General features: G+C 36.7%; 2 protein-coding genes across 10 annotated transcripts in view; both read right to left on the reverse strand.

Moving 5' to 3' along the window:
* LOC127848680 (uncharacterized) overlaps positions 1-2,987 on the reverse strand; it is a 70,716-nt gene extending 67,729 nt beyond the window's left edge. For 8 of the 9 annotated variants that reach the window (XM_052381331.1, XM_052381322.1, XM_052381295.1 and 5 more), the window contains exon 1: positions 2,082-2,807. In XM_052381331.1, the coding sequence (XP_052237291.1) occupies positions 2,082-2,564 (483 nt within the window). In that variant the 5' untranslated portion in view covers positions 2,565-2,807. The other variant, XM_052381344.1, reaches the window with a different exon arrangement.
* A 3,032-nt stretch (positions 2,988-6,019) lies between these two features.
* The window catches only part of LOC127848817 (nucleoporin Nup37-like), a 29,422-nt gene continuing 7,484 nt past the window's right edge, over positions 6,020-27,957 (reverse strand). Inside the window, exons 3-7 of the mRNA XM_052381453.1 lie at positions 23,906-23,978; positions 11,198-11,383; positions 9,914-10,098; positions 6,796-6,931; positions 6,020-6,166 (exon numbers count right to left, since the gene is read on the reverse strand). Coding sequence (XP_052237413.1) covers positions 6,050-6,166; positions 6,796-6,931; positions 9,914-10,098; positions 11,198-11,383; positions 23,906-23,978 — 697 coding nt within the window. The 3' untranslated portion in view covers positions 6,020-6,049. The remainder of the gene's footprint in view (positions 6,167-6,795; positions 6,932-9,913; positions 10,099-11,197; positions 11,384-23,905; positions 23,979-27,957) is intronic.

The following is a 27,957-nucleotide window of genomic DNA, read 5'->3' on the forward strand; positions in this document are numbered from 1 at the left end:
TTATTTATTACTCTTATGAAGGCATCTACAAACCAATATACTGGTACAAAGACTTTCTACAAACATTTATATCCCACACAGAAAACTCAATTTTATTACACCAATGTGTTTATTTTATTATATCAATGGCTTTCGAATTAAATATTCGCAACATTTTTTTAGAATAACTACTTTAGTTACAGCATCAACAAGAGCTGTGTTTGTGAAACACAATGCCCTCTACTGCGCTTTGAAGCCGCACGGCAGCTATTTTAGAAAAATAAGACCTTTGACCTTGAAGGATGACCTTGACCTTTCACCACTCAAAATGTGCAGCTCCATGAGGTACACATGCATGCCAAATATCAAGTTGCTATCTTCAATAGTGCAAACATTATGACCAACCTTAAAGTTTTGGGACAGACACACACATACAATGACAGACAGACAGACAGGCCAAAAACAATATACCCCCAATCATTTGATCCGGGGGCATAAAAAGTTTTCATTAAAGAAGTATTAAACAATTTAACTTCTATTAGTGTAAGACATGCTTAAGAAATAATATGTTTCTTTTATACATGTAGTTTGTTGTCAAACAACCCATGGTAAGGATTGGATTGCAAATCTGTAGTATCTTCCATTCTACATTTGATGTCCTTCTCACTTCACGAACAAGAGAAGATACAGTCCACTCCATATGATGTATATTCTAGGGATGGCATCGAATTCCTATATCGGTATTTGAATATTCGCAAATCCATTCAATCGAATATTCGAATATTCGCATAAAACGGCTGGCTGGATATAACTTCTTTTACTCAGTTTCGTTTCCAGTTGGGATATTTAATATAAATTGACACAGAAATACAATTGAATATACAATTGTTGTGTTGAGAAATAGAAAGAAAATGTAGCTTAATTGTAAAAACAAACTTTGATAAAGCCTATTGAAGCGAAATATATCAGAAAAGAGTGAAACTTGTTCTGTGTTAACTTCCATTGCTTTATAAGTTATATCTGTATGCTGAATAGGATTCTGTTTGTTAACGTTGCTATCAAATAATTGTATCGCTGTCGGCTAATACTATGACCGATACTGAAATCGGGCACAAATAGAAGAGAAAATATCATGTTATATTATTTTATTTTTATTTGAAATGTTAAAGTAACGATTGCGTGTACATTTTTTATAAAAAAACATATCATAAGGCATGCAAAGTACACCAAATATTCAAGAACAAATATAAGGAAAAACATCATGTCATATAATTTTATTTTGCTTTATAACATACTTTAATGACAGAACGACACACTTTTGTCATTTTTCTCGCTGAACCATTGATGCACTTTCTTTGCAAAATCAACAAGCACAATACTAACACAAAGTCGTATTTTTCCAAACGAGAATAATGTCATATGTCGTTGCCTAGCCGGTTAGAAACCAAGAAGCCCGTCGTAGGTTACGTAAAGCGTTAATTATGTTATTCAAATACTGACCATTTAATAGAATATTCGAATATTGGAATAATTTTGCCATCCCTAGTATTTTCATAAAAAAAAGTTCCTAAAAAATTGAAATAAGATATATGAGAGCTGAAAAGAGAATATCTTATCTATTTTAGGTCCCTGTCAACAACAAATCATTTGATAAAAGTAAAAATGGCAAAAAATCTCATGAAAAAAGGATGCTTATTTTATGTTTAAAGTTTATGTTTGAAGGTACTTTGTACGATTGGAATATGTACTTTAATGTACCCTTGGTAAGAAGACTTTTTCGTAAGTGTTAGTGTGAATCAGTGCAGTTTTTCTTTTTAACATTGCTTAAATCTGGTACAATAGCTTTATGATGAACCTTTAAGATATACTAATCATACTTTAAGACCCACATTATGCGAAAATGGGTCTTATGGCATCCACACAGTCTGGTCAGGAGCTATGCTGTCTGCTAAAAACTCAAGCAAGATTTTGTGGTCACATAAACGGACAGGGTAGCTCATGAATAGATTGTGCGGATGCACAGGCCGCTCTGAAGCTACCCTGAAGCTGAAAATGACCTTAGACCCATTTTTGCATGACGCAGGTCATAATACACAACTCACTTTTGGATTGACCTTCAGCGGTGACATACTGATGGGTGTCATTTCTATGCCGCTATCGGCTGGGCTCTCTCGCTTCTTCCAGGACAGAGGCGTCTCCAACATGGCAGCTCCCATCTTGCCGACGGGGGACGAGTTCCCTACAGTAGGGGTCTCTGGGGAGCTACCCTGGAGGGCTGGCAGGACCTGACCCCAAACTGGGCTCCCCTGGGGCTTGGGTGGTGAAGCCCACACCTCTGGCCTCTTGCTCGGGCTTTTAGCGGGCTTCGGTTGCTGGTCTTCAGTTGGGCTATCAGACTTTTTTTTGTACATTCCTGTTTTATTTGAATCGCCAAACCCGGAATTATTGAAAACAATATTGTTTGGGCGTATTATTGGTCCTTCCATTTTTAAATACCACAATTTACACCAAGTAAAAAATGAAAACTTTAAAATCCCAGCACATGTTAGACAATGATTTTTATACGAAACACTCAGACTATACATGCAGTCTGTAAACTTTTTATTTCCAATGACTGCAAAGTGTACAGGTCTCTACGCCAAATCTAGGATTCATTATTTTTGTCTAATCCTTTCATAATCCATATTAACACTTGTATTCATTTTAATCCAAATCTATAAGGTAATTGAACTTGACCATTAAATGCCTGAAGACTTTAATCACCCATTTCTGATCCCTTTTTTCTTACATTTTATAATGGAAAGTAAAAAAGCTGCATACATGTATGAAAATCAAATACCTGCATGTTCAGTTTTATGTCCAATATAATCAGGACTTGAAAGAAGTATTAAAAAATAAACTATCAATGAGTTGTAAGCATGGATTTCACTCTCCTTTGCATATTAAAGATATAGATTTCACATTTTTAGAAAGGTAAATATTGATAAATCGTAGTTGAAAGACCATTCATCAATGTTTAGTTTACGTTATCAATGCCCTGGTATGGATTTGTACCTCAGCACCCCGCAGTTGCTCTGCAATCCCAGTGGCTTTCCAATTAAACGATCACCACTCTATCCAGTGCTGATTGCCCAGTTATGTCAATGTTAACGACACAGTGCACTTAGAATGTTGCAAATTATTGGCAAAAATGAAAGATATCAAGCATTTCTGAAGGCATTTTCAGCAAGATTTATGGAAGACCATGTTTATTAACAAACTTATATCTTCTAAAGATTTTTAAGATACTTTAGTGCTGGTTTTTTACAAATTCTTCCTGATAGATGCTTAAAACAAAAATAGCACATTAAAACATATCACATTTCATTCTTAGCATTTGTAGAAGTTCTTGTTCAAACAGCATACTTATAAAGCAGCTGAACAATTAGTTAAACAAAGGACTTTAACTTGTACTGAAATACAACAAGGGAAAACCATAATTGGGACACTTCATCTTTTCTTTTGTCATATTTAAAAAACATAAATCATTTTCTTAGCTATGCCTGATTTTATTGATAGTACAATTTTTATTTTAACCCAAATGTTAACCCAAGTATGATAAAAAAATAAAAAATCTACGGACGTACTCTGTTGAAATGAGGCATATGTTTTGTGTACATCTATGAATACCAAAGCGGCATTAGTATTGATTATAGAGACACTTTTTTGATAAACTTGATAAACTTTCCGGATGTACGAACTTACTTCAATTATATTAAAATGTTTAATTGATGTATATTACTTACATTTTATGTCCACATGAGAGCCATGGTTGATGCATGTTACAAAATAAAAGATCTTCTTGGGATGTCTACTTCTACTGAACAAGATCAATATATAGAGAATAATTGTGGGATTCGGTGGAATATTGATTTTAATTCACGAGTGATCATAGAAAATGATATTTTCACGAGTGACACAGCCATGAGTTAAAATATATTTTTTCTATGATTTCAAGTGAATTAAAATTTAAATTTCACCAAATCCAACAATTTTTCTTTTTATTTTATGTTTTTTTCATCGTTTATTTACATTGTAAGTGTTTTACTGGGAATTTCGCTGGAATAATGACGTCATTTTCAAGTAAAACAGTGAAAATTATCGATAGTTTTCACTGTCATTTTTCACTTTTTTAACAGTGAATTATCAGTTTTAATTCACTGATATTTTACTATAAACCACCAGAAAGCATAACACTGAAGTTGATAGCTTTTAGTGTCTTAATAGTTACCCTATTGAAATATAGCATGGAAATAAACAAAGGGAAATAACTTGGTCATGCAGGGTTATGATTCTTGTTTAATTAAAACATACACAAGTTTTTCATCAACAAGATTATTTTTATCTACCTAGTAAATTTAAAGTTCTAAGCTTTTATAGACTTTGAGTAAAGTTCTGGGCAATAATTAAGTATAAAAATAAACAAAGGGAATTAACTGCAAATGAAAGAGGTGAGAGTAACAGTTCTTGTGCAATGCACTTTTCTTCATACAAAGCTATTTACCCGTTAAATTTTATTTTAGTTTTGATAGTCTTAAATATAAACAGAAGCAAAAAATGGAGACTGCGGATGTCAACAAAAGTAACTTTTGATATCAGGTGACACAATGAGGTGAAACAGGCAACCAGATTCGCTCATATAAATGTCTGCATCACAATGATCAGCAAATTCAAGGGCCATAATTCAGAAGTGCTTCAGGCAATCTGGCTGGATATCAAAGTTGCCTGTGATATTATGCTCTTTAACATTATCATCAAATTTCATTATGATAGAATTTAAACGTTTTGAAATAGAGAATGGAAAACATCCTGGATGCAGTCTGTTTGCCTGCCTGCTGCAGGTGTTCCCATAATGTCCTATTATTTAATAAACAGAGGTATAAAAAGAAAGCACAACCTATTTTAAATAAATAAAGGTTCAGAACTATTCAGTATGCTGTTCTTGGAGCAATATTGTTGATCATCAGATAAAGACAAATAAAACAAGACTATTGTCAAGCAATATGGTCCCCTACCGGTAAAACTCCACCATTTTTAGCAATATTTATAGTCTATTTGTTGCCATAGCTACCATAATTCTTGACGTAGGAAAAAAATGAAATGACATGCATTATCTCCATATTGCCATCTATCCATGTTTCAAGTTTCATGAAAAAAATATGAAGAACTTTAAAAGTTATCGCAGGATCCACCATTTTCAGCAATATTTCTAGTCTATTTGTTGCCATAGCAACCAGAGCTCTTGAGGTAGGAACAAAATGAAGTGACGTGCATAATCTCCATATTGCAATCTGTCCATCTTTCAAGTTTCATGAAAAAATATGAAGAACTTTTAAAGTTATCGCAGGATCCAGAAGTGTGACAGACTCATTGTATCATTTCTATATCAAGAAGTATCCCTATGTTTTAATTACTATCCAGTACAAACAGAAATGGTGGCCATCTTGGATATCTTAGCTCGCCACCATTTATGCCAATTTATGCCGGTGGCTTAGTAAACTTCAGGCTATCACGGTCATTTTGGTATATGACTCAGCTTGTTGCAATATGGTGTCCACATTACCCCTTAAAATAATGGCTTTCTGAGCTGAAAGTCACCCTACTATAAGTTAATTGGCATGTAATAAGCACGGCCCACCTAATGCAAGTGACTACCAAGTTACCCACCTCTCACCACCGCCATTGATTTCGGATAAGTATAAAGCAAATTCCTTTGAAAAAAATCAAAATCAGAAATCTGTTAATTTCATTGTTGACAAAAAGTAATTTCTTAAAAAATCAAAATTTCATGCTAACAAAAATAGATGGTTTCACAGTATTCCATATGGCCCTCTATCCATATACACAATTACATGAACCTTGATTCAGTAATTGAGTTATTGCAGGATTCAGAATTGGACGGACAAGCAGACATTCAGAGACATCGATGGACCTGGGGTAAAATAAACCTTTTGTCACCTTTGGTTTCACCTGTTGGGTACTAATCATACCAACAATAGCAACATGTTTAACAGATCTTTATTTGCTATCTTCAAATGGACTCAATCATGTATATGTGCACTTTCTGGTCTCCTCCAGCCGCCAGCACAGGTAACTTCTGGTGCCAGCTTATGGTGTAGGCTATAGGCTGTGAAATGGTGAGAGGCGTCTGAAAATAGCCAACAACATTACAGTGAGAAGTAAAGTTTTATATCAGAGCAGTTTGGTCATGATATACCCTGTTAACTAAAAAGTCACTTTAGGTTTCGTGGTCTCCTTAACGGACGGGGTAGCTCCTAACTAAGAATGGTCTGGAGCTAGGCTGGCTCCATATTGTATAAGACCCAAAGAAGTTGTTGAACTAGTACAGATAACTAACTTATAACAGATAGCATTACCAGTCGAGCACGAGAACACTTCATGCACGACATTCACACAATTATATTTAAGTGTATTATGTATATAAATTGAGATTAGTAATTGGCGGCAGTTAAGAATTGTTTTGTAAATATTGTTTCATAATTACACATTGTTGTGAAAATTCTCATAATATCGAGGGTCCAGCGTGTAACTAGTGTATCTGTGATTGTAATATCAAGCAGATAGCACAGTCTTGGGTTAAACCCTTGATATGCCCTTATGACCCACACATACTTTTTGTCGCAATAAACAATTATTGGTTCACACAAATTAAACTTGTTAACAAACCGTAAAAAAGATATGAGCACTTGACCCTAAAGAATTAAATAAACTTAAATGTAAAATATATATGGCCCAAAGCGAAGACGTTTCAATCACCTGTTGTGTTTTAGTGTTAAACACTTTGATCTGCCTGCCAGGTCTGCCAACGGTGGCAGCCAGTGAGTCGTGACATCGCGCCCAGCGGAAATGGCGACACCCTTCAACATGAATCTGACGTCTCTCAACAGGCTGGCTGCAAAACAGTTATAATAACATATAGTCAGGCTTCCAACGTCATTTGGACCAATACAAATACTTCCAAACAATGACTATTCATATTTAACATTTTTACATTTCCTAATGTAATTAAATCATTTTAAGATCATAAAGCTACATGGTAGTTTTAGTTGAAGAACTACACTAAATAACTGCACCCTTAATGTTCATTATTACGATATGTTAGACATAAAAGTATTTTATCCTGTAATAATAACTGTAAATAATGAAAGGATTGACTTAGCAGTTCGAATTAGCACTTAACATATACACGTCAAATGTGAAGGGGTAACCAAAAAAAATAGCAATCATTCTAAGAGTTTCAATTCAACATCAAATATTTAAAATAAGAATGATCTACTGTAGAATTTCCTCTGCTTCCTCATTGTAAGCAGTCATAAGGGAGTTATGAATGTTATTTACAACTTATTTCTTAAAGTGTGATTGAATAGAAAACTTGGGACTTATTCTTTTATATATTATAGTTTTGCTAGTTATTGATGTCTTTTGGAAAGATCAGAGAACCTTATAAAGATATTAGACCCCTCAGTCCCAAGGCATATGGTTGATACAATATCCAACTAACCAATTACAAGCTCTGTAAACAAACTAAAAGCCATTTCTAATGATAAACAAAATACATTTCATTTAAATGGGGGTGTTATATCATAAACAAGACATGTGTTAGTCAGAAAAACGATGCCCCTACTGTGCCACTTTGATTTATTATTTTTATTTTTTTATTATATCCCTTTAAACAATATTACTTCCCTTGTGACAATGATCTGAACCTGCCAAATGAAAACTAGAAATGATCTCCCTTTAAAATTTGTTACTTCCCTTGGATTTTTTTTTTACCTTTGACCTTGAAGGATGACCTGGACATTGACCTTTCACCTCTCAAAATGTGAAGCTCCATGAGATACACATGCATGCCAAATATCAAGTTGCTATCTTCAATAATGCAAAAGTTATGGCCAATGTAAAAGTTTTCGGACGGACGGACGGACGGACGGACGGACAGACGGACTGACGGACAGTTCAACTTTTATATGCCACCCTAACGGGTGTATAAAAAGATTGTCCCTATCACTGAAAAGGTTATGACATTTTTTAAACTGATAGAAAACATCTGAAGACATCTTGAAAACACAAGTGCAATTCAAAGGGTGGAAACAAATTGCTTAAAAATTCATAGAAACAAAGTTGTTAAAATTCCATGTGCAGCATATATTTTTACTGTTACAAAAAGCTTATTCTCCCTGTTTACTTGTCTAGGGAACTGGTAAACAGTCAATACAAAAGTAAATTTGTGCATGCTTATAATCACTACAACTGATTTACAGAAAAAACATCAACAATGTTTATTTGCGGCTAAAATTTTCGTAATTTAATGTGAACGAAAAAACCTGGCATTGATTTTCAGATAACAAATTTAATTATACGCATTATAAAATACTTGGTACTCAGTAAAATTGACAGCAATACGACTTTTTTAATTATCAGAAATACACTTTTACTTTCGCAAAATTTTCTTAAAGGATGGAGATGTAACATGAAATTCAGATGTTGATTAGTTGTTGTTACTAAACATGAACAGTGCTTGATGCATCTCACAATTCACTTTGCATTCACATGTAAAATGGTGGACGTTGGTGTTTGTGAAATTTTTTCACACATTCTTCTTCTATATTTGCCATATTTTGATTTTGTTTATATCATTTTACTGAATAATCGGGTCAAAGATAGAGTTGGAATACGCTTGTATCCAGCAATAAACACATACGCTGGGGTTTTCTAAAATAGTGAAATAAAAGTTCGACTTCCAACTTTATATTTTAGACTTCCAAAATTTAAGGCTTGGAATTAAGGACTTCCTACTTTTGAAAGCTAGTGGAAGTGCTGGCCTGGTGTCTAATTTGGCCTAACTTCTTCTATCTTCTGGATGTCATAGAACCTTTTTGCACTACAAAATATATTTAACTTCACTTAAAGCTTAAGGACGAATTTTAAAACACGATGAGCATGGATGTTGTGAGACTAAATAAACAAAAAAGTCATTTTTGTAAAAAAAAAAAAATTACAACACTTTTGCTTTCACCCCTCGGTATGTTTGCATCTTACAGCAGTTTTGCTTTCATCCCTCGGAATGTTTGTATTTTTTTTCATCCCTTAGAGCTATCACTTTTATCACATTTTATAGTTGATGGTACGACGCAAACTTGTCTACAATTTGTTATATTTGTTTCTAACTGTCACAGCATAATTAATCTGTCTCAAACTGAAAATAATTTGTTGGTTGCATATAACCTTTTGGCCATCTTGTTAGTATGATGTCAAAAGCACCTCATTGTGCCTTTTTAAGTTCGACAGGTCTATAATAAAGAATACGCAGTGGCAGTAAATTAACGATAATAACATTTGTTATGCACTCATGGAGTTGTTTCAAGAACAACAAGAGATGTGTTTGTCAGAAACACAATGCCCCCTATTGAGCCGCTTTGAAGCCATATATTTAACCTTTGACCTTGAAGGATGACCTTGACCTTTCACCACTCAAAATGTGCAGCTCCATGAGATACACATGCATGCCAAGTATCAAGTTGCTATCTTCAATATTGCAAAAGTTTAAAGGTTAAAGTTTTAGTTTAAAGTTTTGGGACAGAAATTGACACACAGAATGACAGACAGAATGACAGACAGACAGGCCAAAAAAAATATACCCCCGATCGTTCGATCCGGGGGCATACAAATGTTACTGATGTAATATTTGTATTAAAGGGGAAATAAAATTGCAATAAAACTGAGAAAAAGTCTGAGTTTTCAATGCTTACTTGAAATTTGGGGAAAAATGTATCATTTTTAAGAAATTCTATTGAGAAAAAGGCCCCTATATAACGCCAAAGCCTAAGAAGAAAAAATGCCCAGACATTTTTCACCCCTGTAAACTATCCTGTACCTTGAGACAGACACATCGAACATGACCCACTCCTGTATTGTGACGGCCCCTATAAGCAGCCCCTTGTTACCCAGGCTCCAGTCAGCCTCCATGAGGGGAACTGACCCTGTCTCAAAGGACATGAGCTGCTGCTGACCAGTCAGGCTGAATATCTTGATGGTTCCCGTCTTCAGGGCTACCATCACCTTGGAGAGGGAGGAGAAAATGCATTTCTTAAACTTGTATGGCTTAGATACAAATTTTGACAAGTTTATAATCCGTTAGAAAATCAAACAAAAACTTTGTCACAGACGTGACAAAAACCCCCAACATGCTGCATTGACATACAATATTTTGCATGTTGTCTTCAAACAAGGGACAAAATTGTCACAAAACCAGGTTTTCAATGTGAAAAAAAAAGTCAGATAAAGGGAGACAACTAAAACTGAACTGATTTAATCAGTTCAGTTTTAGTTGTCTCCCTTTATCTCATAATTGTTTATAATTAACCCGATTTGTTTCAAAATAAATATATTTTTAGTCGTGGTGACCTTGACCTTGGAATTATTGACATAATTCTTTCGTGCCACACACCATCCCATGATGGTGAACAATTGTGCCAAATGATTTTAAAATCTCACAATGAACGACAAAGTTATGGCCCGAACAAGCTTGTTCCGTCCCCCAGTCAGCCCGCCCGCCGACAATCGCCAATCTAATAACCATTTTTTTCCTTCGAAAAACCTGGTTAAAAAAAACAGCAGACACCATGCTCAATGTTTAAAACGCACTAAGTGACCCCGTGACCTAGTTTTTGACCTGGCATGGCCCATGTTCAAACTTGACCTACACATCATCTAGATACAACTTCTGACCAATGTGGAGAAGATCAAATGAAAACTACTTGAATAAGAGAGCGGACACCATGCTGAATGTTAAAAAACGCACTAAATGACCCCATGACCTAGTTTTTGACCCGGCAAGGCCCATGTTCGAACTTGGCCTAGACATCATCTAGATACAACTTCTGACCAAGTTTGAAGAAGATCAGATGAAAACTACTTGAATAAGAGAGCGGACACGGATCGACCGACAGACAGACGGCCAGACAAGTTCACTCCTATATACCCCCCTAAACCTGGTTTGTGGGGGTATAATTAAATTAAGGATTTTTCTTAATAGCATCTTTTCATCATTTAGTCTTATATTACAGTTTATGCGCAAACTATCGTATTTTGGCTGTCTAATATCATATCACCCACATAAATAACTCTATACAACTACTAAAAATGTCTGTTTTGTAACCTTCATGGGTTCATCCCTGTGCCAGCAGACGGTCATGCCAGGGGATCCCAGGGGAAATGCCAGCTGCTGGTTCCCATCCTGGCCCCAGATTCGGCACCAGCGGTCGTCCCCAGTACTGGCAAGCTGGGTACCGGAGTCTGGGTCAAAGGTCACAGAGTTCACAAAATCCGTGTGGCCTTCCAGAAGCTGCAAAATAATCGAGTTTTGTTCTCGTAAAATTGGCCTTAATGCATATGGTATTTCACAGATTATCCAATGCAGTTCTACAGGCTAATTAGGGACAACACTTAACTGGATTTTTGTTTAGAAGAGACTTCCTTAAAACAAACAAGAGCAAAGCCTTACAGGTGCAGACCGCTCATCTATTTTCTTTTTAAAGGTGAAGGGACTCTCAATTTCAATCACAAAGGAGGGAGGGGTGGAGTGAAGTGGGGTGTATAGTGTGGGTGTGTGGACATTTATTACATTATCTTCCAAAAATGCGGAAAAAAAATGCAAAAAATTGTGTTGTTTAACCGTTTCAAAAAAAAAAAATGGGGGGGGTGGGGGGGGGGGGGTATAGTGTGAGGGTGTGGTGGTCATTTGTGAGATGATCTTAAAAAAAAAAAAAAAAAAAAAAAAAACATTTGGGGGGGGATTTGGGAGTAGGGAGGGGGGGGGAGGGCACGGGCGATGGTTTGGGTGGAGTCTATTGTGGTATGTCAGGTAAGAGTAGTTTTGTCAAAGTATCAATCAAATCTAATCATAAATAAAGAGTTATGGCAATTTTAGCAAAATTTAATAATTTTACCTTGAGTCAAGGTTTTTCAAAGGTCAAGGTAATATTCAACTTGCCAGGTACAGTAACCTCATGATAGCATGAAAGTATTTGAAGTTTGAAAGCAATAGCCTTGATACTTTAGAAGTGAAGTGGATTGAAACACAAAATTTAACCATATATTCAAAGTTACTAAGTCAAAAAAGGGCCATAATTCCGTAAAAATGACAACCAGAGTTATGCAACTTGTCCTTTTACTGTACCCTTATGATAGTTTGCGAGTGTTCCAAGTATGAAAGCAATATCTATGATACTTTAGGGGTAAAGTGGACCAAAACACAAAACTTAACTAAATTTTCAATTTTCTAAGTATGAAGGGCCCATAATTCCGTCAAAATGCCAGTCAGAGTTACATAACTTTGCCTGCACAGTCCCCTTATGATAATTAATAAGTGTTGCAAGTATGAAAGCAATAGCTTTGATACTGTAGGAATAAAGTGGACCTAAACACAAAACTTTACCAAATTTTCAATTTTCTAAGTATAAAAAGGGCACATAATTCTGTCAAAATGCATGCCAGAGTTATCTTACTTTGCCTGCCCAGTCCCCTCATGATAGTAAGTGTACCAAGTTTGAATTCAATAGCATTGATACTTTCTGAGAAAAGTGGACCTAAACGCAAAACTCAACCGGACGCCGACGCCAATGCCGACGCCAAGGTGATGACAATAGCTCATAATTTTTTTTCAAAAAAATAGAGGAGCTAAAAATACATAAAGCGGAAAATGTCCCTGATTAATCTGTGCACACTACACAGGCTACTCTTGAATGACACTTTAAGCGCATGCATTAAGCACAGTTTTTCAAGAAAGTGGCTCAATTGATGATACATTATGAGATTAAATACAAGCCTACGTACATATGTATGTAAATCATGTCTGACAGAGAACATTACAGTGTTTTTCCTAACCAAGCAGGCATTGTACCAGGACAAGCCCAAGCTGGATAATAAGCTTTGCTTTCAACCAAATTTAGAATTTAAACAAGAGATGTGTTTGTCAGCAACACAATGCCGCCTATTGCGTCGCTTTGAAATAAAAATAAAAATTGTTGACCTTTGACCTTGAAGGATGACCTTGACCTTGAGCTTCCACCACTCAAAATGTGCAGCTTCATGAGAACGCCGCTTTAATTTTTTATTATTTTTTTGACCTTGAAGGATGACCTTGACCTTGAACTTCCACCACTCACAATGTGCAGCTTCATGAAAACGCCGCTTTGAAATTATTTTTTTTGGACCTTTGACCTTGAAGGATGACCTTGACCTTAAACTTACACCACTCAAAATGTGCAGCTTCATGAGATACGCATGCATGCCAAATATCAAGTTGCTATCTTCAATATTGAAAAAGTTATGGCCAATGTTAAAGTTTTCGGACTGACAGACGCCATATATTTGACATTTGACCTTGAAGGATGACCTTGACCTTCACCTTTCACCACTCAAAATGTTCAGCTCCATGAGATACACATGCATGCCAAATATCAAGTTGCTATCTTCAATAATGAAAAAGTTATGGCCAATGTTAAAAGTTTTTGGACAGACGGACAGACGCCATATATTAGACATTTGACCTTGAAGGATGACCTTGATCTTCACCACTCAAAATGTGCAGCTTCGTCAGATGCACATGCATGCCAAATATCAAGTTGCTATCTTTAATATTGAACAAGAGATGTGTTCTTCAGAAACACAATGCCCCCTATTGCGCTGCTTTGAATTAACAAGAGGGCCATGATGGCCCTGAATCGCTCACCTGACTCATTAAGATCAGATGAAAACTATGACCTCTATTGTCTACACAATGTTTTTCTATGATTTGACCTTGTGACCTAGTTCCTGACTCTAGATGACCCAAATACAATCCCAATCCAGATTTCATCAAGATAAACATTCTGACCACAGTTCATAAATATTGGATGAAAACTGTGACCTCTATTGTCAACACAAGGTTTTTCTATTTATTTGACCTAGATATTTGACCCAGATGACCCAAATACAATCCCACCCAGATTTCATCAAGAATTCTGACCAAATTTCATAAAGGTTGGATGAAAACTGTGATCTCTAATGTCTACACAAGGTTTTTCTATTATTTGACCTAGTGACCTAGTTTTTGACCCCAGATGACCCAAATAAAATCCCAACCCAGATTTCATCAAGATAAACATTCTGACCAAATTTCATAAAGATTGGATGAAAACTGTGACCTCTATTGTCTACAGAAGGTTGTTCTATTATTTGACCTAGTGACCTTGTTTTTGACCCCAGATGACCCAAATACAATCCCAAACCGGATTTCATCAAGATAAACATTTTGACCAAATTTCATCAAGATTGGATGCAAACTGTGACCTCTACTGTCTACACAAACAAATTGTCAACGGACGGTCGCACGGACACACGCAGGCACGCACAACGGACGCCGGACATCACACGATCACATAAGCTCACCGTGTCACTTCATGACAGGTGACCTAAAAATATGTGTCGGAGATAAACATGAACAGTTGTGGTTAAAATCCCATAGAAACAAGGGCTGTTTGTAAAACATGCATGCCCCCCTATATGGGCTATAAGTTGTAGTAGCAGCCATTGTGTGAATACGTTTTTTGTCACAGTGAATGGTGGTGGTGGTGGTGGTGGTGGTGGTGGTGGTGTAGTAGTAGTAGTAGTAGTAGTAGTAGTAGTAGTAGTAGTAGTAATAGTAGTTGTAGTAGTAGTAGTAGTAGTAGTAGTAGTAGTAGTAGTAGTAGTAGTAGAAGTAGTAGTAGTAGTAGTAGTAGAAGTAGTAGTAGAAGTAGTAGTAGTAGTAGTAGTAGTAGTAGTAGTAGTAGTGGTAGTAGTAGTAGTAGTAGTAGTAGTAGTAGTGGTAAAAGTAGTAGTAGTAGTGGCAGTAGTAGAAGAAGTAGTAATAGTAGACGTGGTGGTGGTGGTGGTGGTGGTGGTGGTAGTACTAGTAGTAGTAGTACTAGTAGTAGTAGTAGTAGTAGTAGTAGTAGTAGTAGTAGTAGTAGTAGTAGTAGTAGAAGTAGTAGTAGTAGTAGTAGAAGTAGTAGTAGTAGTAGTAGTAGTAGAAGTAGTAGTAGTAGTAGTAGTAGTAGTAGTAGTAGTAGTAGTAGTAGTAGTAGTAGTAGTAGTAGTGGTAGTAGCAGTAGCAGTAGCAGTAGCAGCATTACAAGACCAATACTTAAGAATGATCAAATGGGAAAAGGTAACATAGCACCAGCAGTAAATATGGGGCTCATTTACAGGTCAGATTTGGAATCTCTGCTGTAAAATGAGATTTTGAATGAATTAAATGGAGGCAAATCTGTAATAAAAAGAACATGCATAAACCGTAGTTGTTTCCCTTGTTTGAACCATGCTAAATCCTTACAAGTTTGGAAAGAATTGGATGAAAAATTTGGACTTTATTGCATAAACACCATTTTCTCAATTCAAGGGGAGGTAATTCTGTACTTCATGGACCAATAATGCTCATTTTTTGTAGGGTTCGTGTCCTCATTGATATAAAGACACTGTGCAAATTTGGAAAGGATCGGACAAAAAATGTGGAAGATTTTTGAAAGTTTTCACAAAATAGGCAAAAACGAATAAACATGCAAAGTTCAACGAGCTCCTGCGGCCATGTTTTTTGACGAATCAAATTTCTTTGAACAACTTTTTCAGGGGAGCCCTCAAAGGTCATCCCTGTGAAATTTTTTGAAAATCTGATTAGCGGTTTCTGACAAGAAGATTTTTTAAGGTTTTTACCATATATGGTCATGGCGGCCATCTTGGTTATGTGATCAAATTTTTTTTAACAATTCTTTTGTCCCATGACCTAGGGATGCTCCACATGAAATTTAGTTGAAATTGGCTCAATGGTTTAGTAGAAGAAGATGTTTACAAATTGTTTACAGACGGACGGACGGACGGACGCCGGACGCTGAGTGATCACAATAGCTCACCTCGAGCTATCGCTCAGGTGAGCTAAAAAAACAAACATGACCTTTGACCTTGAAGGATGTCCTTGACCTTAAACTTCCACCAATCAAAATGTGCAGCTTCATGAGAAAGCCACTTTAATTATATATTTTTTTTACCTTTGACCTTGAAGGATTACCATGACCTTGAAGGATGACCTTGCCCTTGAACGTCCACCACTCAAAATGTGCAGCTTCATGATAACGCCGCTTTGATTAATTTTTTTTACCTTTGACCTTGAAGGATGATCTTGACCTTGAACTATCACCGCTCAAAATGTGCAGCTTCATGATAACGCCGCTTTGTTTTTTTTTTACATTTGACCTTAGAAGGATGACCTTGACCTTGAAGGATGACCTTGACATTTAAGGATGACCTTGACCATCCACCACTCAAAATGTGCAGCTTCATGAGAACGCCACTTTGAATTTAATTTTTTGACATTTGACCTTGAAGGATGACCTTGACCTTGAACTTCCACCAATCAAAATGTGCAGCTTCATGAGAAAGCCACTTTAATTATATATTTTTTTGACCTTTGACCTTGAAGGATTACCATGACCTTGAAGGATGACCTTGCCCTTGAACGTCCACCACTCAAAATGTGCAGCTTCATGATAACGCCGCTTTGATTAATTTTTTTTACCTTTGACCTTGAAGGATGATCTTGACCTTGAACTTCCACCGCTCAAAATGTGCAGCTTCATGATAACGCCGCTTTGTGTTTTTTTTTGACATTTGACCTTAGAAGGATGACCTTGACTTTGAAGGATGACCTTGACATTGAAGGATGACCTTGACCTTCCACCACTCAAAATGTGCAGCTTCATGAGAACGCCACTTTGAATTTAATTTTTTGACCTTTGACCTTGAAGGATGACCATGACCATAAAGGATGACCTTGAACTTGAACATCCACCACTCAAAATGTGCAGCTTCATGATAATGCCGCTTTGATTATTTTTTTACCTTTGACCTTGAAGAATGACCTTGACCTTGAAGGATGACCTTGACCTTCCACCACTCGAAATGTGCAGCTTCATGATAACGCCGCTTTATTTTTTTTTTTACATTTGACCTTTTAAGGATGACTTTGACCTTGAAGGATGACCTTGATCTTCACCACTCAAAATGTGCAGCTTCGTCAGATGCACATGCATGCCAAATATCAAGTTGCTATCTTTAATATTGAACAAGAGATGTGTTCTTCAGAAACACAATGCCCCCTATTGCGCTGCTTTGAATTAACAAGAGGGCCATGATGGCCCTGAATCGCTCACCTGACTCATTAAGATCAGATGAAAACTATGACCTCTATTGTCTACACAATTTTTTTCTATGATTTGACCTTGTGACCTAGTTCCTGACTCTAGATGACCCAAATACAATCCCAATCCAGATTTCATCAAGATAAACATTCTGACCACAGTTCATAAATATTGGATGAAAACTGTGACCTCTATTGTCAACACAAGGTTTTTCTATTTATTTGACCTAGATTTTTGACCCAGATGACCCAAATACAATCCCACCCAGATTTCATCAAGAATTCTGACCAAATTTCATAAAGGTTAGATGAAAACTGTGATCTCTAATGTCTACACAAGGTTTTTCTATTATTTGACCTAGTGACCTAGTTTTTGACCCCAGATGACCCAAATAAAATCCCAACCCAGATTTCATCAAGATAAACATTCTGACCAAATTTCATAAAGATTGGATGAAAACTGTGACCTCTATTGTCTACAGAAGGTTGTTCTATTATTTGACCTAGTGACCTTGTTTTTGACCCCAGATGACCCAAATACAATCCCAAACCGGATTTCATCAAGATAAACATTTTGACCAAATTTCATCAAGATTGGATGCAAACTGTGACCTCTACTGTCTACACAAACAAATTGTTAACGGACGGTCGCACGGACACACGCAGGCACGCACAACGGACGCCGGACATCACACAATCACATAAGCTCACCGTGTCACTTCATGACAGGTGACCTAAAAATATGTGTCGGAGATAAACATGAACAGTTGTGGTTAAAATCCCATAGAAACAAGGGCTGTATGTAAAACATGCATGCCCCCTATATGGGCTATAAGTTGTAGTAGCAGCCATTGTGTGAATACGTTTTTTGTCACTGTGAATGGTGTTGGTGGTGGTGGTGGTGGTGGTGGTGTAGTAGTAGTAGTAGTAGTAGTAGTAGTAGTAGTAGTAGTAGTAGTAGTAGTAGTAGTAGTAGTAGTAGTAGTAGTAGTAGTAGTAGTAGTGTTTTATACAGGAAGGAAAAGGGGCGTGGTGCAAAATTTCCAAAAAGGGCACTTTAGCGCGCGACATCCATAAAAAGGGCACAAATATATCTGTATAGTGACTTAATAACAAGCTTTGTTACACACAAACATTGTATGTATAGTTTTGAGATTTATTGTTAAATAATTAAACCAACAAAATCCAGAATGTATATTGTAGTAACAAAAAACAAGATTAAACACCATAGGAATGACACGTATACCAAATATTCATGATATACAACTGGCTTCCCTGTCAGCCCTCAGGTCGAGGATCCTTTATGTGACAACTGGGCTTTCAAATAACTTAATTATTTTATTTTTATTAAATAAATGACATGGTGAAATGTGCATGTAGTAAAATTAAAGTGTTGCCGCATAAAATTGTAAACGTGTATTGTTTTCACTTTGAACTTTCATGACCACGTGTTGTATTGTGTACATTTTATTTCGCAAAAAGTGTAACTAGGAACGGCGCCGTATTGTCTTTTGTTCATTGTCAATTAATTCAATACACGTTAATTGGTCTCCGATATAAACTTGGTTTGCTTACAAAGCAATTTGCATCAATTTCTAATTTACGTTTCGTCGAAAGTGAAATGCCAAAATCGGAAAGCGTACGTTGCGACATTCTAAACACGAATGATAAGTGGTACAAGTTCAATATTTTTGTAAAATTAATATCTGTGTTTGCCAATTAACATATTTTGACAAGTTACAAACGGGTCATAATGTTCTTAATTGAACCAATGGTGCAGGCCTACTACTGTTACAACAATTAACAACTTTTGGCCAAACAGGGTCCAAGACGGGGTATCAACTTCTTTGCCGACATTCACACGTTATTGTAATCAAAACATCTTGACATTAAACAAGCACGTGCTCCAATTAAGCGCGGTCTGCCTAACCGTGAACAGCAAACGTGTTAAGATTGTCGTCTGCTACAATATATGTATCCCGGAAAAAGCAACTTTTTGGAAAAACCCACTAATCTGCTGGTAAAAATAAATATGACCCATTTATAATCCTTTCAATATCACACACCGTATCAACCGTTATAATTTATAGTAAGCTATCATTGGTTGATTTAATGGACCAGCGTTGTTTGTACCGGGGTGAATAGAGGGTTTTCCTAAACTCGTGCGTTTCCTGGATATATATATTCATCAACACACATCTACTGTGAGCCTGCGCCAATTGTATTGGATAGGAGGCGGAGCGTTATTTTAATCGACAGTTTTAATATGTCACGGGTTGCTATTTTCGGCGTATGGCCAATTTTCAGGAAGTACAGTGGACGTCATGGGGTTTTGTAATCGGCGTATGGAAACAATTATCGGACGTAATGTACGGCCGTACGCCGCTTAGTGCAAGCCCTGTCAATTAATTTTTATTAACTTAAAACTGTTTTGCATAAAATTGAAATCAAATCAATATTTTACAGATACAACCGGTGTTTTTTTTTAAATTTAATTACGCGTAAAAATAAATGTTTTGATATAACTGAATTATGCATGAAATGCACAATTTCCACGTGAATAACATCGAGGTTTTCCTCAAGTCTCCTAAGTAACTGTGCACGATTATATCCGGACCGATTAGTGTTACAAAGCCACTGAAATTATCGATTGATATTGACACATGGTTATTCACGCATGACGAATTCACAACCGCGCGAATCTTCGCTGATAATAGTCGGCTTAGAAGCTTGGTTAAGATGCAATTAAGATGTTATCAATAAGGTCGGGCACGGCGGAAAACAGGGCAGCGGCCTTTGAAAAGGGCAGTGTGGCGCTGATTTGCTTTGAAAGGGGCAGCGAGGCGCTTCAAAAAAGCGGCGTGGCGCCGCGCCATGCTAAAACGGCCTGGATAAAACACTAAGTAGTAATAGTAGTTGCGTAATAGTAGTAGTAGTAGTAGTAGTAGTAGTAGTAGAAGTAGTAGTAGTAGTAGTAGTAGAAGTAGTAGTAGAAGTAGTAGTAGTAGTAGTAGTAGTAGTAGTAGTGGTAGTAGTAGTAGTATTAGTAGTAGTAGTAGTGGTAAAAGTAGTAGTAGTAGTGGCAGTAGTAGTAGAAGTAGTAATAGTAGATGTGGTGGTGGTGGTGGTGGTGGTAGTAGTACTAGAAGTAGTAGTACTAGTAGTAGTACTAGTAGTAGTAGTAGTAGTACTAGTAGTAGTAGTAGTAGTAGTAGTAGTAGTAGTAGTAGTAGTAGTAGTAGTGGTAGTAGTAGTAGAAGTAGTAGTAGTAGTAGTAGTAGTAGTAGAAGTAGTAGTAGTAGTAGTAGTAGTAGTAGTAGTAGTAGTAGTAGTAGTAGTAGTAGTAGTAGTAGTAGTAGTAGTAGCAGTAGCAGTAGCAGTAGCAGTAGCAGCATTACAAGACCAATACTTATGAATGATCAAATGGGAAAAGGTAACATAGCACCAGCAGTAAATATGGGGCTCATTTACAGGTCAGATTTGGAATCTCTGCTGTCAAATGAGATTTTGAATGAATTAAAGGGAGGCAAATCTGTAATAAAAAGAACATGCATAAACCGTAGTTGTTTCCCTTGTTTGAACCATGCTAAATCCTTACAAGTTTGGCAAGAATTGGATGAAAAATGTGGACTTTATTGCATAAACACCATTTTCTCAATTCAAGGGGAGGTAATTCTGTACTTCATGGACCAATAATGCTCATTTTTTTGTAGGGTTCGTGTCCTCATTGATATAAAGACACTGTGCAAATTTGGAAAGGATCGGACAAAAAATGTGGAAGATTTTTGAAAGTTTTCACAAAATAGGCAAAAACGAATAAACATGCAAAGTTCAACGAGCTCCTGCGGCCATGTTTTTTGACGAATCAAATTTCTTTGAACAACTTTTTCAGGGGAGCCCTCAAAGGTCATCCCTGTGAAATTTTTTGAAAATCTGATAAGCGGTTTCTGACAAGAAGATTTTTTAAGGTTTTTACCATATATGGTCATGGCGGCCATCTTGGTTATGTGATCAAATTTTTTTTAACAATTCTTTTGTCCCATGACCTAGGGATGCTCCACATGAAATTTAGTTGAAATTGGCTCAATGGTTTAGTAGAAGAAGATGTTTACAAATTGTTTACAGACGGACGGACGGACGGACGCCGGACGCTGAGTGATCACAATAGCTCACCTCGAGCTATCGCTCAGGTGAGCTAAAAAAACAAACATGACCTTTGACCTTGAAGGATGTCCTTGACCTTGAACTTCCACCAATCAAAATGTGCAGCTTCATGAGAAAGCCACTTTAATTATATATTTTTTTGACCTTTGACCTTGAAGGATTACCATGACCTTGAAGGATGACCTTGCCCTTGAACGTCCACCACTCAAAATGTGCAGCTTCATGATAACGCCGCTTTGATTAATTTTTTTTACCTTTGACCTTGAAGGATGATCTTGACCTTGAACTTCCACCGCTCAAAATGTGCAGCTTCATGATAACGCCGCTTTGTGTTGTTTTTTTACATTTGACCTTAGAAGGATGACCTTGACCTTGAAGGATGACCTTGACATTGAAGGATGACCTTGACCTTCCACCACTCAAAATGTGCAGCTTCATGAGAAAGCCACTTTGAATTTAATTTTTTGACCTTTGACCTTGAAGGATGACCTTGACCTTGAACTTCCACCAATCAAAATTTGCAGCTTCATGAGAAAGCCACTTTAATTATATATTTTTTTGACCTTTGACCTTGAAGGATTACCATGACCTTGAAGGATGACCTTGCCCTTGAACGTCCACCACTCAAAATGTGCAGCTTCATGATAACGCTGCTTTGATTAATTTTTTTTACCTTTGACCTTGAAGGATGATCTTGACCTTGAACTTCCACCGCTCAAAATGTGCAGCTTCATGATAACGCCGCTTTGTGTTTTTTTTTTGACATTTGACCTTAGAAGGATGACCTTGACTTTGAAGGATGACCTTGACATTGAAGGATGACCTTGACCTTCGACCACTCAAAATGTGCAGCTTCATGAGAACGCCACTTTGAATTTAATTTTTTGACCTTTGACCTTGAAGGATGACCATGACCATAAAGGATGACCTTGAACTTGAACGTCCACCACTCAAAATGTGCAGCTTCATGATAATGCCGCTTTGATTATTTTTTTACCTTTGACCTTGAAGAATGACCTTGACCTTGAAGGATGACCTTGACCTTGAACTTCCACCACTCGAAATGTGCAGCTTCATGATAACGCCGCTTTATTTTTTTGTTGACATTTGACCTTTTAAGGATGACTTTGACCTTGAAGGATGACCTTGACATTGAAGGATGACCTTGACCTTGAACTTCCACCACTCAAAATGTGCAGCTTCATGAGAACGCCGCTTTGATTTTTTTTTTACCTTGTAGGTTGACCTTGGCCTTGAAGGATGACCTTGACCTTGAACTTCCACCACTCAAAATGTGCAGCTTCATAAGAACGGCGCTTTGAATTATTTATTTTGACCTTTGACCTTGAAGGATGACCTTGACCTTGAACTTCCACCACTCAAAATGTGCAGCTTCATGAGATACACATGCATGCCAAATATCAAGTTGCTATCTTCAATATTGAAAAAGTTATGGCCAATGTTAAAGTTTTCGGACGGATAGACGCCATATATTTGACATTTGACCTTGAAGGATGACCTTGACCTTTACCTTTCACCACTCAAAATGTTTAGCTCCATGAGATACACATGCATGCCAAATATCAAGTTGCTATCTTCAATAGTGAAAAAGTTATGGCCAATGTTAAAGATTTTTTCGGACAGACTGACAGACTGACATACACACATACTGACATACTGACTGACGGACAGTTCAACTGCTATATGCCACCATACCGGGGGCATAAAAATATAAATAAAACTCTACGAACAATTATTATAGTAGATTCTACCACGTGAAGTTGTTGCCTAAGCAGGTAAAGTGCAAGTTACATATTGTTACATACAGAGTAAATCTATTGAGGGATAACTTCAGTGTTGGGGATTTTTTAATCTTTAAATTGGGTACCAAAGGATAAACGCTGGATTGACAATGTACACATTTTTTAACAAAGCTGTTACAAAAGATAAAGGCTACGCTGATACTTAAAGAGTGCTTTTAATGGTCTATGAAATAAATGAAATTTTTTAAAGCTTTTTAAATGGCCAATGACACTCACATCTCGTCTAATGTCAGTTTGCATCAATACTTGGTCATCCACCAGAAGTCTCATGACATAATATAAATGGGCAATAAGCTTAAAGTTTCAGAGCTACACACTAATGAATTTTATCCAAAATGGCTTAAACTTTCAAAGTGACAGTAGTCTTTTATGGGAAAATCAGCATGAAATTCATTTACACGATATCTTGAGACGACATAATGTTTGCAATTTGTATGTCATGATTAATTTGGATTACTCATTTTGTATGCTTTTCTGTTTGAGAAGAATCCATGTAGATCCCTAATCACTTCAGCGTGAAGCATTTGTTCGAATACATCATGTATATCAATCTTAAGTTATTCCAGCCCAAAATGTTTAAAAGACACCAAAATGATGCATGCTGTCCAATATAGCAACAGTCAATCGTAGATAAAAAGAACATGCACTTTAAACCCTGAATTTGCACCTGCACTGTCCCATCTCCCTTCAAATCTGTGCTAAATATACGGATTCTTCTGTCACTGCCAGCAACAGCGAGTCTGAAAATATAGCATACAAGTTCATGGACTCTGTAAAACAAATATATCATTCTAAACCAAATACATTCATTAGTTTTTTTTTCACAATTTTGTAAAATTGAGTCAGGGCCCTTTGGATTTGAATTTTTATGTCATTTAGGAAGTTGGTGTATAATCCCCATGTATTTCATTTCTGGCTTACAAATACTAGTATAAAACTCAGAACAAGAGTTTTCAATATTATTATTACTAAGGTTAAACCCATAGAGCTGCATAGGGACATTATTGAAACCTTTAATTCCAATTTGAGGCAGTCATTTGAGAAAAGGTATACTTTTTGACATTGAAAATGGGACTACCGCAAATAAGACCAAAAAAGAACACTGTGAAATATAGACTGATACCATTAGTAGAAATACCTACCGTAATTATCCCCACGCTTTTTGAAAAAAAGGTGGGGATATTGTGGTGATCTCCGCCGTCCGTCCGTCCGTCTGTCCGTCCGTCTGTCCGTCCGTCCTGGCCACTATCTCCTCCTACACTAAAAGCACTAGAACCTTGAAATTTACACACATGGTAGCTATGAGCATATGTGCGACCCTGCACTATTTGGAATTTTGATCTGACCCCTGGGTCAAAAGTTATAGGGGTTGGGGTGGGGCCGCGTCAGAAATTATCACTCATTTTTTTAGGTTATTTTACATTTACTTCTTTATTTCTACACCGATTCACTTCAAATTGATACTGGACCTCACCTATGACAATACGGTCAATCTCAACCATGCATGGCCCCATTCCCAACCCTGGGGCGCCCCGCCCACATAGGCCACACCCACCAAAAATTTCCATTTACTATAATTTTTTCATTTCTACACGGATTCACTTCAAATTGATACTGAACTTTTGTTATGACATTAGGGTCAATCTCAACTATGCATGGCCCCAATCCCAACCCTGGGGCGCCCGCCCACATAGGCCACACCCACCAAAAAATTCCATTTACTATAATTTTTTCATTTCTACACGGATTCACTTCAAATTGATACTGAACTTCTCTTATGACATTAGGGTCAATCTCAACTATGCATGTTCCCATAACCAACCCTGGGGCCCCGCCCACATAGACCACACCCACCCAAAATTGCCTTTACTATAATTTCTTCATTTCTACACCGATTCACTTCAAATTGATATTGAACTTCTCTTATGACAATACAGTCAATCTCAACTATGCATGGCCCCATTACCAACCCTGGGGCGCCCCGCCCACATAGACCACACCCACCCAAAATTGCCTTTTACTATAATTTCTTCATTTCTACACCGATTCACTTCAAATTGATACTGAACCTCTCTTATGACAATACGGTCAATCTCAACTATGCATGGCCCCATTACCAACCCTGGGGCGCCCTGCCCACATATGTCACACCCACCCAAAATTGCCTTTTACTATAACTTCTTCATTTCTACACCAATTCACTTCTAATTGATGATGAACTTCTCTTATGACAATACGGTCAATCTCAGCTATGCATGGCCCCATTACCAACCCTGGGGCACACCTAGGTCAAACATTCGGCGTGGGGATACGCGTCGGCCTCTGCCGCGCCATTTCTAGTTATTCAATGTTTTCGGACACTCCATTTTTTAGCAAAAATAATTATTTTTCATGACTCTTAATTTTCGGACACACAAGTTTTCGTCCATCATTAATGTCTCTAAGTTTTTGGACAGTATATTTTACAGCGCTATTTTACCAATTTCGGCCCTGTTTTTGATATCTAATGACACTTTGATCATGGGGGTTTACAACCAGATTAACATCATAAAACATGGCAGCTGCATGCCTGAGGGCAACGGACCATTACATTTGCATTATTGGGTGAATAACCTTGTAAACTGGTATTAAACAATAGTTTTGCCCGATAGCATAAGCGTTATGACAATTATCAGGGGTAGTGTCAATTAATAGTTCAATTATCTACCGCAATGGTACTACCCCTTCTCAGTAAAATAACTGTGACAAATACTGAACGCTTCAAAGTGTGATGCACCCTATTGCAAGTTTTACGAACAATGAAAGGTGTTAGACAACAACTATCGGAAATAAACAAACAAAGAATTCATAGTTTGCTTTTTTATTGCGTTAATAACAGGTTCATATTAGCGAGTATCTGTACATCACATGCTCGTCTTTGAACTCGTTGGTCAAAGTACAACCTTGTAGTAACTTTCTGTCAAATTAATTAAGCATTTAAAATTATTAAAAATGCAAACATATATAACTGTAATTTAAACTATACGGCATGGTATTTTACAAGCGCATGCTATTACCGGTAGTCGTTGATACAATTGACGCTATTTTCGGAAACTTCAATTTTTTACTCTAAGTTTTCGGACACCTGTATTTCTTGAATATTTTTCGTATCCAAGTTTTCTTTTGTATTATCTATGTCTCTTTGTAAATTGCCATTAGATACAAACCATTGTGAACTTGAAATGGCTGTTTGGATTTATTTCAATTTACAAAATAGTTGTCAATTATTACAGAATTTACACAATGTTGCATTATAAGTGATAATAAAATAAGAAGCAAGGCTTCGCAATCTACATCATAAATTGTGTGGCTTACACTGGTGTACAGGCATATACAAATCTATCATAAGCCACTAGCCCTGCAGGGTTCTTTGCCAAAAATCAGGTCTCACTTACAACATTGTGGTAGCCCTTATATTCACCAGTATTTTCTCCAGCAGGGCCCTCTCTGGCTACTAGAGAAGCTTCCCACATCCCTCATGAGAGAGAATTTTTAGCACCCTTTTCCTCTTATGGGTGATTTTTTTTACTTACTCAATCATTATTACATTACATGTATGTACATGTTTACACTATATTCATTGCTTTTGTTATTATAATTTAGTGATTACGGGAATAAACCCCCTTCGGAAGAAACCCCCTTCCCTAAAAACGGCATAGCGGAATAAACCCCCTTTCACATTTTGCATACGTGGAATAAAACCCCTTCCATAGCGTAACAAACCCTCTTCAAGTTTTCAGACAGGCGGAATAAACCCCCTTCCTAAGTGTTATCCAAAATCCATTATTAATGTGTTATGCGCATCTAATAGTATATGCTTTGTTTATAAGTGTATATCGCAACCGTTGTTTATTTTTGGTGTTTTCACTTCATATATACTTATATTTGTTAATACAGCATCAACATACCAAAATATTATCCGGGAAAGAGAAAATAGTGCATTGGAATATAAACCGTACTTTCGTTTTGACATCTGACGACAGAAATGACTCGATGTACGATGTGAATCTTAATTAAGTTTCATTGCAGATTCATTCATACGACACACAGACACAATTTTGTTTTACGCATCATTTCGTCTTAGAGGACTGGGACAGTCTTTTGACCTGTTTATTCTTTTCAGCTTTAGCTCAATTCAACAGTGAAAAAAGTGATAATATCACTTTAAATTAATGTGTGAAAAACTGATTAAAGGAGTGTACCGGCCGTTTGTTCACAAGTTGTTAGTGATACACATTATATAGTCAAGCTGTGAATCTCAAACATCGTTATTGTGATAAACATTGTGTTAGAAAGATACTTTGTAGTTAGAATTAATCAAGATGGTAATAAAACGAATAATTTATGATTTTGGAATAATAAGTTTTATTGAAGGATTAAATAGACAAAAATATAATATAATATATTTTCATTTATTTACAAAGATCAAACAAGCATATATTTAAAAGCAATAAACAAATAGTTGATGAAAACATACACGCATTTATTAACGAAAAAACAGACATATAATACACGAAAACTAATGCATAATATATTCATACCAATTAATTGAGCAAATGTAATTAAACTAGAAATGGCGCGGCAGAGGCCGACGCGTATCCCCACGCCGAATGTTTGACCTAGGTGTGCCCCAGGGTTGGTAATGGGGCCATGCATAGCTGAGATTGACCGTATTGTCAT

Source organism: Dreissena polymorpha, chromosome 1 (genome assembly GCF_020536995.1).
Source record: "Dreissena polymorpha isolate Duluth1 chromosome 1, UMN_Dpol_1.0, whole genome shotgun sequence".
Taxonomy (NCBI): domain Eukaryota; kingdom Metazoa; phylum Mollusca; class Bivalvia; order Myida; family Dreissenidae; genus Dreissena; species Dreissena polymorpha.